A 14,595-nucleotide genomic window follows, 5' to 3' on the forward strand; every position below is an offset into this window, starting at 1 on the left:
AGCTACAGAGACAGAGGACAAGATGGACATGTTTGATGAAGTCAGTGCTTTGTATTTACAGCTGAAGTAGAGTAGAGTTTCGTGTCAGGTGAGGTGGGGAGTATGGAAGGAGCTCTCTACATGAAGAGATGAGGTCGGAGAGACAGGCAAGGTCAGATCATGGAGGGCCCTGAACGTCAGGCTAAGCAGGGCAAATGCAGGCAGTTACAGGGTTTGAGGCTGTGAGGAAAAAAATGAGGTTTGTGCTGAAGAACATTCTGATAAATGTATAGCAGACCCGAGCCAAAGGAATGGCTCTGGGTGCAGAAAGAAAAGAATCAGTTTAAAAGATATTAAGAAGGTATATAAATTGGTTTTAGACACATAGAGTATAGACATGGATGAAAGAAAGGAATGAGGAAAGAAATATGACCTAGGTCTCTGTTTGGTGACTGGGTTGAACATGTCACTGGTTAGAACTGCACTAAAGGGGCTCAGTTTGGGGGAAGTGTCAAGTTCATTTTAGAATATATTGAGTTCAAGGTACTTATGGAATTCAAATGTCAGTGCCCGGTAATAACAGCCATAGCTACCATTTATGGAGTACTTACGTGCCAGCCACTGTGCCATGCACATCATCACTGCATTTAATCCTTAAATAATTTCACTGTGTTTCTTCTGGGCATAGAATATTGTGCCAGGCTCTTGGAAATGGTATGGGATGACCAAAAATGTCAGAACTACTGTTTTCTTATTTTATAGTTAGGGAATCGAGATTTTGAACGATAGCTAGAAAGCACCAAATTAGGAATTGGAAGCCAGGGGTATACAGCTTCAAACTCTATGCTCTCAACCACTTTGCATTACTGACTCTCTGAGTAAAGCACGGACACAGTCCAGGAGATGAAAATCACAGGTGTGAGTGAGATCAGTAGGGACAATATAAAAAGAAGCCCCAGGGCAGAATCACTGCTAACCCCAGAATTTACCCACGGGAAGTTCAGGAACTCATTAAGGAAACTGAGAAGGAGCAGGGAAGTCAGGTGGGGTGAGGACCAGGGTCCTCTGGATTGGTTGGCACCTACTGGGTAATTGATGACCCGGAGGATGACTGGGTCTGTAGTCTGTGGGCAGTAAAGGCCAGACGGCGGGGTTAGGAGTGAAGCCTGAGCACACACACTACTCTTTCAAGAAGCTGGAGTGTGAGGGAGACTGGTGGTTACAGCAGGACTTGCAGGCACAGATGGAGTTCCTGCTCATCGTCTACTGGCTTGGGTGTGTTTAAGCTCCGAGGAGGAGGGGGTAGTGAGGAGGAGGGGATCGTGAGGAGGAGGGGATCACGAAGAGGAAGAGGCTGATGATATGGGAAAAGAGGGCAAAATTTTTGAGCAAGGCCTCAGAGGAGATGGGGGAATGCCATTCCACGGAGTTTTTGTTTTTTCTGTAAATGTGTTTTGGTCTTTCTCTCCTAGGATTGGACTAGTATGTCTATATTACAAGCTATTTATGGACAGGATGTGAAATTGCCTTATCTTGCCAGCAACTCCCCTGTGCCTGTATAACATTCCAGATATACACACAGGGGACAAAGCATGATATGTGCTAATTAATATTAATGAATTCCCACTCTTACAAACATGATTATGGAAATCCATATGAATTATTACATTAAACAACTGATTCTTCAAATGTGACAATAAAGTTAGATGAATAGGTGGCACGAAATAATACTTCACAAGCAAAAATAAAAATGGTAATTTATGTGTGTCTACAACAGCTTTGCTCTCCCCCAAGTAATTATTTAGATCCGAACGTAGGCTTTGTCCTTCAAAATATGGGGGAATCCAGCAGACTGTCTAGCAGCTTGAGTAGAAGGTGTGCTTCTATGGGCATCTAAAAGAACTCAATGTCAAATTCTTTTCTAGCATAAATCTTGGTGTTTTGACTTTGGACTAGATAAAGCTGTCAAGGGGGAAAATGTATATAGGCCTGAGAACTGAAAAGAAGGCTGTTTACATCTATGTTCAATCATCTCAGAATAAACAGCACTCATCTAAAACACCATTCTTCAGGAAATTAAAAAAGTAGTTGGACCCACCTAGAGCCAGTAGCAAGAAATTCTACTGTGGCCCCATGACTGGGCTCTTTGTCATCCTCCTTCATCTTGTCTGCTCTCAGGATCACGTAGGGACCCTTTTGCCAGCCACTGCCCCAGGAGGGCTTCAGCTCCTTCCCTTGCTGGATAGTTAGTGAGAGCTTGAATCAAGATTGGGGGTTCCTGGATGATTTCCCCAGAGCATCCTAATTCAGCTCTCTTTGTTTATAAATTACAAAACCCAGGGATGTCAGGAGCAGCAGTTGCAGCTGCTAAACTGAAATGTAAACTCCAAAATAGCCACGGGGAAAACAGATGTCTTTAGCTAGCAAAAGTTGTCACTGGGCACATTCAAATAAAACACACCATTTGTTATTTTTCACTTCATCAATGAAAGTGGATACGGTAAAACCCAATTCTGAGTATTAGTCAATTTTGACTTGCTTAGTCTGAAGTAATAAAAAATCTGCATTTCAGATTGGAAGGACATTTAGGAATACAAGTTACTGAGCAACCAAGGATAGCCAAGGAAAGATTTTTGCTAGGTCTGACCCACAATTTATACAGTATTTGGGTATGAAAGGTATTCTTTTTTCCCCAGATTAACTGCGGTATACTTGGCAAATAAAAATTGTATATATTTAAAGAATATAACTCAATGCTTTGAGATACACATACACACACATCCTATATATGTATACACACACACACACACATTGTGCAATAATCATCAGTATCAAGGTAATTAACATTTCCATCACCTCACATTAAAAGGTATTCCTAAAGTGCTACAAAGATATCTAGGTAGGTTAGACACATCATTCATTACATGAATTTGCTTACTAAACTTTTTCTCTCTCTCCATCTCACAGTTTAAATTAACTTTCACCAGTCATTACTACAAAGGATTAAAGAATTCCTAAGAGTCTGGGTTTGAATGAAATAAAAACACCGGCCACCACCATGATTCAATGGCCCTTGGAGAACACAGCCACACTCACTACCCCTGACTGTTCTCAGGGTGATGAACAGCAGAAAAAACTGCTGAGCCTGGCAGAAGGCAGCCAAGGTTTTCTGCTCCGACTGTAAGCCTGACCCCTCTCCTCTTGACATAAAACATTTGCCTTTGGTTATATCCACTTCCATCAACCCAACAACAGAGAATTCCAGCATGGTTTATAAATGGCATGCACCCTTTGGGGACACTACAGGGCACGATTACTGTCTGCCGTTAAGCCTGCCATCTGGCCTTGCTAAATAATCGATGTGTGCGTTTGAAGAGGTTCTGCCAAAAAGCTCACAGGCCAATGAATATGCACACACACCCATATTCTCCCTGCCCCCGCCTCCACCGCGACCTGTGCACGCGACTGGACCAGCAGTGACCACGCTGACATGCTCACGTCAGCTTCACACTTGCCACTTTTCATCTTATAAGGGCTCTGAAAAGTGCGTGCTCTTTCCTAGGAGTTCAGGGAATTAGGGCAGCAGTGATCATCTTATTTACTGAAGCTGTGGTTACTGAGGGTTTTTAATGTTTGACTTTTTTTTTTAATTTAAGAATGTATTTGGTAGATAAAAATAAAAATAGTTGTGTGAGGGACGTGGGATTATAATTTTTCCCCTCCAGATTTTCCTGTATTATTATCTAATAAAAGAAAGTCACACACACACAAAAAGAATGTATTTGGTATAACGGAACCAGCCTTGGGCTGTGAGTCCAGCCGGAGATTTGGATTCAAATCCTGCCTCTTATAACTAATGTACGATTTGTCAAGCTAACTTTCTTGGCTTCATTGCTAATGTACAGATAAGGAAACCAGTATCAGAGCATAAGTTCAAACATTATTTCTCATCCTCAGTCTATAAATACCACATTCACTAACATTTTTAGCAGGACTCCTTTTACATGATCCTGAGGGATACAGGCTGGGTCTGCAGCTCTTTCCAGACTGCCTGATAATAATCTTTGCAAAAGACTAACTTCCTCTAGTTCCTTCCAAGTTTTCTGTCTATTGTGAAATTGCTTCTATCCTTTGGCTTGATCACCTCTAACAGCAGTTCACAAACCCATCACGTTTGTCTTTAAAATCACTTGGTGACATTTAAGACAATCCCACAGAATATCTTATCGGCCTTTGCTATAACATTACCTTCTCAGTGAGGTCTGTCTGACTTAACTGCAATCTGCCTTTCCCCCTCCGCCCAACCATGCAATCTTATCCTGCCCTAATTTTAGGGTTTTTTTTTTCCTACAGGATTTGCCACCTTCTAACATGGCATCACACTTATTTATTATATCTTGTACTTATTGTCTCTCCCCTTCAGTGCCACGTAGGCTTCAGTGAAGCAGCGATCTGCGCCCTGTTGACTGATACATCCCAAGATCTAGCTCGCCCTGGCCCACGGTAGGCATTCAGTAATGCTTGTTGAGTGCTGAATGTTAAATGAGTTCACGTCTTAATTTTTTACCGCTGGTGAACAAACCTAGCCGTCTTCCACTTGCAAACCAATGGGGAGTATACACCCTAGCACCTGTCCACCCCAACCCCAGACTGGGATGAGAAACCCCTGGTCCTCATCTGTGCTCAGACGTGTCTGCAGGACTCAACCAGGTACGTGCTCACAATTACTTAGGACCTCGGGATTCACGGTGAACCTGGTTTATGTCCCAAGGGCATTTCAGGGGACTCATTAGTGTTTCAATGGAAATCTGTCAACAGTTTTCAGATTTCTTAATGCAATGACACATGTATTTTTCTCAACGTGAGGTCAGTGCAAGGAACATTGCTTTGTTTACAGTCACACTGCCTCATGCTGTTTCCTAGCAAAAGTTCAGGGTTAAAGAAAAATTCTCAGGAAAGGCAGAGATTTTTCAAATGTGTAATGTTTAAGGTAATTATTCAGCAAACATTTACAGTTATTTGCTTTATGCCAAGCATTGTTAAATGTTATGAAAAACAAAAAATTGTCATGGTTGCCGTCCTCAAGAAGCTTCCAGTGGGAATGGGGGCGGGGCATAAGTACTTAAACAAATGGTTATGATGCCACATATACCCATCAAGTTAAGGGAGCCAGGCACGTCCTCACACAGGAGGAGACATGGGAGCTGTAATTCAGAATTTTCCTTCAGTTCTTAGAAGAGATTTATTCCACCTGCCTCAGCAGCATTGTCCTTTCTCTTTATATTTGTTATTTTGGAGGTAAACTTGTATTATTTCTTTATATATGGTTACCCAAATAATATAAGCTCACTGTAAAAAAATTAGAAAATGCAGGTAAGTTCAAAGAAAAAACAATTTAAACATCCATAGTTTCACCACATTGATCTATTTAGGCTTTTTATTCCCGACCATGATCAAAATTTTGCCCCAGCAAAAGCCCTTCCCTTTATCACTTACTGAGACTGTACTTTGTGCCAAAGATTCTGGAGAGTATGGGCGCACAAAGCCTGGACCCAGACCTACTGTCCCACGATTCCAAAGTCCTTGTAAAGCCTGAAAATCCAAAAGGAAATGACTGCCTATTAGCATCATTCCCCCCTCAGGCCTCAAGAAAGGAAAAGCATCCTCTGACATCCAGGAGCTGGCCTGGCACTCAGAGCCGGGCCTTGGTGTACACAGGCTGAACACAGACCTGCTCTGCAACTTGCAGTGTAGGGTGCATCCCTCTCTCCCGGCTGATAGGAGTGACTGCAGCTTCTGGTCTGCCCTACCTAGTGATAGACTCATTGAGATCCCCAACTACAGAATATCCCCCCTTCCTGACAGCATCTAACCCAGAGAAAAGCCCCGCCTCCTTAAACCTGAGCCAGAATCAGGATAGACCCCAGTATCGTCAGTGATTCCTTTTATAACATCAGCTTACTGACCTGCGCCATGACTCCCCGTGGTGTGCCCTCCCCTATTCTGCAAGGAGCGCTAAACTCAGTCTGTTCAACTGTACGTGTTGCTCATGGTGGTCTCTGGCTGCAAGGCGTTAAAAGTTTATCATCACCTTCTGAGAGAGAGAGAGAAAGAGAGAGGAAGAGAGGGACAGAGAGACAGACAGAGAGAGAGAAAGGGAGGAAGAGAGAAAACCCATATTTCCCCTGGAAGCCATCCTCATTTATATCAAATAGCTAATGAAAAATCCTAAAGCTTTTTTTTAAATATGTCCTCCTCTCCATTCTGGAAGCTTCTGTCCCTGTTGAATGCCTTCCCTGTGTTGACATGTCTCCCCTAGTACCCCCACCTCTGAAGCCCACCCCTTCTCCCGAGTTCACTCTTCCTCCTGCCCTGCAATCTGATCACCAGCACTCCCCTCCTCCCCTTCCCTCCTCCTCCAGGGAACCCCCTGGGTAAGGACATTCTCTCCTCAGCATCAATACGCTGGTGGCTCTCCAACCTGCCTCCCTCCCCCGCAGGCTGCCTGAGAGCCCAGGGGGATGGGAAGCAGCTTCCTCAGAGCCAGCGTGTTGAAGTCCAGCTCTGTTTCACTTCAACAGCTCATCCATTCACTCAGTAAATATTCACTGGTGCACACTGTGCACTGACATCATGAGAGGCTTTCGAGATTCAGTGACAAAGGGCACAGGCTCTTCCCTCAAGGAGCTGATACCTAAGGGCAGACAAGGCGTGTGTGACAAAGTCCTTACTGCAACATGCAATTAATAGTCACTGAATGCATGAATGTGTGCCCAAGTAAGAGATCTCTCTGAGAGGCCATGTGATGGGAAGGCTAACACCGTGGGCTACTGGCCAAACTGCCTGGGCTCCACCCCCAGCACGGTCAGTCTCCTGCTGTGCGACCTTAAGCAAGTTTCCTCACTGCGCCTTCGCCTTCGTTTCCTCCTCTGTAAAGTGCAGATAGTAACAGCTCCTTCTTCAGAGGGCTGCTGTGATGGTGAAGTGGCTGCATGCTTGTGGCGCGCTTAGGGTGGAGTCTGGCACGTAAGGTGCTGACAGTGTTTCCATTTGTATTATCACTGAGCTTGAGAGTCACCATGCACGAGAGTCGCCAAGACCAGCTTGAGGAGGAGCCTAAGGGGGATCAGAGATTTTTTTTTCCCCTGAGGAGGAGGTAATACCTAAGCAGGGTCTGAAAGCCTGAGTTGGACTAAGGAGATAAGAAGACGTAAAAGGGTCAACCAGGCAAAGAAAACAGAAAGGGTACAGAGTGCTAATAACACAGGTGATGGAGTGCAATGCATTCCGGGAATTTTGGGGAGAAATGAGAGGATGACAAGCAATGAGGTGGGGGAGGAAAACTGAGGCCAGATTGTGAAGGATTTTCCTCGAACAGCAGTAGGGAATTTACTCCGGAGATAAACGCTCGCCTCCAATTGAGATATTGAAGGGCTTATAGCAGGGAAATGATAGAACCCTGTTTCCATCTGAGCAGCTCTGTACGGGGCACAGAGAAAGGGGAGCAGGGAACCTAGAGAGGAGCCTAGTAAGAAATTCCCAGAGGAGGGGATGGGGCGTGATGGGAGGTGGGTCAGTGAGAACGGGAAGGAGGAGGGAGACGGAACCTTCTCTCCTATTTTGTCTTAAACTGCTGCTGACCCTTCCGGGCTTGCTCCTCTGATGCCTTTCCTAAAGAGCCCAGGAAATGGGTGTGTTCCCTTTCATATCCTTACTTAGCATTGAGGGCTAGGACAGGGTCTCAGGTCCCGGATACACATCTGCAGAATAAAATCCTTCAGTGAATGTCTTTTAAGGAAGGGGATCGAGATCACATACCATCTACGAATTCATTCGTATGTTTTCTGATCCTTTTACTTTTTAAATATGCTTAGCCAGCAATCATCTTGTAATAATAACTGTCCTCAAGCTCCACAAAGCACAATTTGCTTTGTTTAAATTGCTTAATTTAATTAAAATCAACCTCCCGAGTACACTGTGACTGAAGGCATTGTCCTGTGCTATATAAGACTGCCATTTTTTCCCTAATACACGTGTTAGACAGTCCTCATCCAGTGCATAGGAAATTATTGCTTGTTAAATTTATGTTATTTTATTTGAGGAGATAATTAATGTTTTAATTAGAAGTAGATAGGGCCAAAATAAATAAATAGTTTATAGCACCAATTATTCCCCTTATTATTATTCCTGACAGCAGGAAGCCATCACTTTTGTTAGTATTCTTTCCAACCTATTCTGGATGGATTGATATGATTTCAATTGATTAGGTGCTGTTGAAAAGCACCTAATCAGTTTTCCTCTGGTCCTGGGTTGAATAGCACTTTTAATAACATCCACGTCTACTGTCACGTAAATCATGTTTACACAAGGCTTTTTTTCCTCACTGGTTGGGAGAATTTTTTTCCCACTGATTTTTTCTTGGCTTTTTCTTTTCATTTCAAATGAACCCAATCCCAACAATTCATTTACAGTAGAAAAGACCCCAAAGGCTTAAAGGAAATCAACTTTTGGGTAATAATAAATGTTAATGAAATTAGACATATTTTTTCTGACACTATGAATTTTTCAGGATTAATGTTCACTGTTATATGGTGTTTCACATTTTCAGTAATGTGAACATTTTTATAGACCAGAAAGAGATTTATCTTGTGATAGATTGCTGAGCCTACTACAAAGCCTATCACATTTCTGCATTCTCAAAAGTCTCAAAATACAAATCTGTTTAACTGAAGAACTCTGATAATATATTTGAAACTACAGTTAGCATGGGGTTTTCTGATTCCAGGGTTATGTATGTAGACAATCAGAAGTTTGCCAGTAATAATTTATCAAGTATCACATTACTTAGATAAAGCCATATTGGTGATGTATCTATCACTAAAAATAATAAATGGTATTTTCTTAAGCCTTTCAAAAATCCATTTGATTTTTCCTCATTTCTCTCATAAACAATTAGATTCTCCTTAGTGGAGAGTTAATTAATAGAAATTTCCTTTAAAATCAATAATGTAATTCTTAAGTTAACAAATTCCACTCCCCTAATCACTCTGTAGACAAACATTGATAATATGCCTATGATGATAGTGAAAATGGGATGACATTTACAAAGATTGGCTTCAGATGTATTCATCACCAGGATATATGTATGGCTGAGGAAAAACTTGTATTCAATCTATCAACATTTTATGACTGTCATATGCGGCGCACTATACCAGGCTCTGGGGATGCAAGAGCACTAAGGCATAGCTCCTCTATGTGAGAAGCTCCGTCTCTCAAGGGTGGTATCCATCACTTTTCAGAGGGAAATTCTATGTCAAGTGGTAAATGCTACAATGAAGATACAAAGTTAGGTGCAATCTCAAGAGGTAGAGGGAAGAAATCTGTGTGGGGCCATGAATCCTGGTTTTCACCTTTGCATTGCGTGCATGTGTGTGCATACATGTACATGCATCTGTGAGACTTTAGTATGGGTGAGTGTCTCGTGGGGTATGAAGCAGTCACAAAGCGGTAGTCACTTAATGTGACAATTTTTTTTTAATGGAGGTACTGGGGATTGAACCCAGGACCTGGCTCATGCTAACCATGCAGCTCTACCATTCAGCTATACCCACCCACCAAAGTGAATCCTTAATGTACACAACGTATTTTAAGTGATGCTGTATCTGCAAGTCTGAAAGTTACAGTGCACATAGTTGTAACAAGTATATAGATAGTACACACATGATCAAGTATAACATAATTAAATATTGGAAGCAATAAATAGAAACATTTTCAACAAAGTTTACAAGAAATTAAATGGTAAATTAAGCAAATATGTTTTTTGTAGAATTCCAGAATTTCTAAGATTTCTACTTTCAGGACAACTAAATATCACTTATTAAAAAAATTATGAAAAGATAAATTTTCTATTGGTTTATTTTTCTCACACTTAATATCTTCAGAAGTCTGCAGATCTCTATCAGTAAGTACTATTCAAGTAATTATTAGAGATGTAAGGGTCAATAACTCCACTTTTTAAAGCATCATGATCAAGTAATCATAATGACATGCTTACTTGGCACAAAGAACATAGGACCTACCGTGAATAATTCTGACACAAGCAAAAAGAAGAAGTCAAAGATGATTCTTACCTCCTTGTTCACACAACTGCTGAGCTAGAGCATCTTTGAAGATAATCTGGCCCCTGTGTGTTGCTGTAGCCCTGGAAATGAATAGGGAAAGGTTAACCCCAGTTTTGTAATAAGTGTGGTGATAATATGTTGTTTTTTAAACTTTTTAAAAATCTCACTTTTAAATGTTACGTGGATATGATTTTTTTTTTAATTAGTGCATCTGAGCAGTGATAAAAATGAACAATAGCTTCACAGCTTAAACCAAGGCACCTGGATTGAGAATCATCTGGTTTTTACATTGTAACGATACTGTAACATGTGTGGATTTACTCTGAAAACAGCAGGTGAGAGCAAATTTTAGGCAGAAGAAAAAGTATGGAAAGGGTGCTTATTAAAATTTATTCTTCAGGAGACCTTGATATGAAATGCTTTGTGGAGCAATATGATATTAGCACTGGAGGAAGATGCTCTTAATGCAATTTTTTTTTAAATCCATAGTTACCATAACACAGACAGAGAGTTACGTTTTTTAAATTATTTTTTAAAAAGAGGGCTATTCGGAGCCTTCATAATTACAAAATCTGTCATAATAAAACACACCCCTTCCAGGTCCAATTCACCATTTGAAGAAATGTGCATCTTCTACCTCCTCTAGTCAGAGCTGTGCACACGGTCTGGTGAAAAATAACATCCTTGCAGCAGATGTGTTATTGAATGGCTATAATAGGAACTGTCTTATTAAAGGAAGAATTATTTATGCTTTATATTTGAAGTGTTACTCCTTTAAAAAAGGTTTTTTTTTCTTGGCACAAAATGTATTATTTAAAAGAATTTAAAACAGAAAATGATACCTCTTTAAGAAATTTTATTTTAGAAAACAAGCCATACACATCTTTTTAATAACTAAGATATATTAACATTAAATCTCAACTTTGGTTCTAGCCAAAACCACCCTAGGACAAAAATAATTTGATTCAGCCGTCATTTACAGAAGATGGATTATGTACAAGGCACTGTGCTAGGTCACAAAGGGCAAAGTTTGGCCTCTGCATTTCCCCTCCGTGTGTGCACCCCTCAGTCAACATCTCGTCCCTTGTCCAGCCCAGTAGGACCTCACGGTTCCCAGCATCCCCACTCTGGTCTCCACATGGATGCACCTTCCTCCTCCACGCTGCAGACCTTTCTGGTGTCTAAGCCCCACTGGATTGTTATCATCGCTAGTGTCAGGCCCCCAGGACCTGAGTCTCTGGAAGTAATCTGGTAAACTAAGCCATGCTGAAGTCTTAACGGGTAATGTGACTTCACACTAACATATTTCAGGGGTGAAACTGAAAATAGTATACTTTAACACACACACACAATGGCACAGTAGTGAGAGTTTTGAAAGGTGGGAGGGAGATATAATCGGAGAGAAAAATCACCAGGCAGTCTTCAAACTCATACTACATGAGAAGTTTATAACGGTAATTAAACCTTGTTTTTGTGTTTTAATCACTAGTGAAATTACAGATAAACAGATGCCACCACTCCCCCTACATATTCACACGTATTTATAGGTTTTCCATTGCCTTTAGCAAGCTGAAAATGAGAGGGACTAAATATAGGGCCAGTCCAAGCAAGAAACGCGGCCACAGACTTGCTAATCAATCACAAGTTTTCCTTCCAGAGTTAGCATGGAAACTTGATTTACCTAAATATGTTTTATGATTCAAATCTCAATGAAGTCAAGAGCTTCTGAGTTCACACACTTCTAAAGCAACATGGCGATCATAAAAGTAGAATTTTAATTTGACATTTACTTTGGAAGGGATGTATTTTCCACAACTACTAACTACCAAGAAAAGTTCTGCAACGTAGTGTTTCAATAATTGCTCATTTTGTGTTCAGATTGTAGCAAGTATATAATATTCCTAGGGTAATATTTCTCGTTGGTTCACAAACTTAGGTATCATTGTACCAAGGTATGTGTCCCATAAACAGGAAGAAGCGAAAATATCCAAATAAAATTCACATCACAGAGGTTTTGCTTTTTCCCTGGATTTCAGAGATACTGAAATACATCAGTCAGTGCACAACGCCTTCTGAAGAGTACACACCACTTTCCCCATTAGTTTTCTCATTCATGTTCTTATTTCTGCTACTATGGCTCAATGACTGAATTTCCAACAGCCAAAGAATAATTGAAACTGAAGAAACTTTTATCATCCAGTCAAAATCTCTTTAGCAGTGGTACTCATTCTTCAAGCAAGTATTACAGAACTCCTGTGTATGAAAGGAGGAGCCCCAGCTTTCGAAGTTGCTGGGTTCTTTCTCCTCACCCAGCATGCTCCCCACCACCCACTCCCCAGAAGTTCCTGGTGCATGTCTCTGGAACAGTTAGGGCTCTAAAGCAGCAGGGTTTGAAAACCACTGAACCAGTCTAACTCCCTACAGTGTACGAACCAGGAAATGGAGGCCCAGGGAGACCTGCTCAAGGTCACACAGCCTGTTCATGGCAGACAGGACCTGATTCCAGGTCCTGATTCCGAACCTTGGGTTCTTCCCACTGCATCCAGAGTTTCCACTGTGATCCACAGTGGTACCCAGGGGGTCTCGATGGGAATCAGAGGGAAGGGCAGTGGGAAATGTTCCAGGCACCATTCATTCAACCAGAGCACGTGGTTCTAATATGTGTTCTAACTTTTTAATGTTGTTTGAAGAGAGGGCTCAGCAGTTCACAACCAAATGTGCTCAGTGCCATTATCTGAAGTCCTCTGCTTGAGAAAAGTAAAAGTAGTCATAATAATAATGCGACTGGTATAGGTATGTATACACATACACACATACACACACACACACACAAACCACATATATATGTGGTTATCATTATTACAACACCTTTTATAAAAGGAAATGCCCCTGCTAGGTGCTGTTGTAAGGGTTCTACATAAATTAGCTCAGTTCATCCTGACAAGGACCCTAACAGGTAGATACTATTTTTCTTATTTTCCTGGGACACAGAACTATTGTTTGACTTGCCTAATGTCACATAAGTGGTGCTAAGCCAGGATTCAAATCCAGGCAGTCTGAGTATAGAGTCTGTGCTCTTAATCGTGATGCTAAATTGTCACTGATTTGGTTCAAAGATTTGATGGTAGCTTTCCATCTCTTCAGAGGGAGAGCCTGTTTTCTGGATCTTATCTTTAAATTCATGCCTCTTCTAGATCATGCTCTCTACCTTTCAGTCCATCGCTACACCCTTTTATTTAGCCTCGTTTTTGACAAACAAACTTCTTTTTCCTGTTCCAGTTGGAGACTTAGCCACTTGGCCAGCAACTCCATGGGGCTTGCCTTTAAAAATACCATTCCTCTTGATGGTTTGTCCCACAGTGTTCTGAGTCTTTCTGCTTCTTAATCAGCGCAAAGCAGTTCCCTTTCAACTCTGTCACTTGACCCCTCACATCTCTCCTGTTCTCTACCAGACACAAGAGAGCTGGATGCTGACCTCAGCCACGCCACTGCCCAAGCCCTGGAGGGATACACAGGACACACACACATGTTGATAGATAATCACCATGTAACTTGCTTTCTTTACAAGACTTTAAATCCCTCACATAACACTTTAATATAAAAATGCCCAACCCCATGGTGGGTGCATGGTTAGAAATTTTAAGGGCCTGCCTATTAGCTTTATCTTGGGGAGAAGAAAGAATAGAAGCCCAGGTGACTGTCAAGAACACAAGTGTCATTGCTTTAAACCATGAGATGTCTGGGGAATATTGTTCCTAAGTGTGTGGCTTACGGTCAATAATGCAAGCCTACTTAGAACATATTTAAAGCTATGAAATAATTCATGGTGGCTTACCTAAAGAAGCACAGTACTTACTTCAGATCTTCTATGGAAATATGTATCTATTTATATCAACAAGTATTTATTTATTTATATAAAGGTACACTTAAGTATATTTAAATATAATATATAAACATACAGTTAAGATAAAAATATAAATAAATATATACACTTAAATATAAATGTAAAAATATATTCAAAATTGTTAAAAGCACAGTAACTCAGAGTTAAAAGACTCTAGAGGTCATGTCCTCCAATTTTAAACCACAATATATTTTTCTTTTGTTACAAAAATATACAGCTATGGTTTATGGTGACAGGCCTTATTTGTTTTCAAAATTATATCATCCAATTTATAGCTCTCTTTTGGGAGGAGGTCTATCAAATTTTTGGTGCTAATAACTATGTTAGCACTACTTGTGCTTAATTTTTCATAATTAGCAGTAATTTTTCAGAAGAGTTCAGAAAACATCCTCATTGTTCACTGTTCTGGGGAGTAGACCAAATTTCTTAAATAAGCTTCTAATAAGTACTTATCATCTTCTTGGGAGATGCATAGATTTTGAGAGCAAGTTTTGCCAACAAGAATCCTTATTAGGTAAGTAATTAAAAATTTGGGAGGGGTGTTATGATCTATCATTTGAAAAGCTCTACAGAGTCTACCAAATGAAGTAA

At 40.9% G+C, this 14,595-nt stretch overlaps 1 protein-coding gene across 1 annotated transcript in view; it reads right to left on the reverse strand.

Annotated features, from left to right (window-relative positions):
- RELN (reelin) overlaps nt 1-14,595 on the reverse strand; it is a 440,736-nt gene that overhangs the window by 245,706 nt on the left and 180,435 nt on the right. The window contains exon 4 of the mRNA XM_072965186.1: nt 10,110-10,180. Coding sequence (XP_072821287.1) covers nt 10,110-10,180 — 71 coding nt within the window. The remainder of the gene's footprint in view (nt 1-10,109; nt 10,181-14,595) is intronic.

The sequence above is a fragment of the Vicugna pacos genome, chromosome 7, assembly GCF_048564905.1.
Source record: "Vicugna pacos chromosome 7, VicPac4, whole genome shotgun sequence".
NCBI classification, from domain to species: Eukaryota; Metazoa; Chordata; class Mammalia; order Artiodactyla; family Camelidae; genus Vicugna; species Vicugna pacos.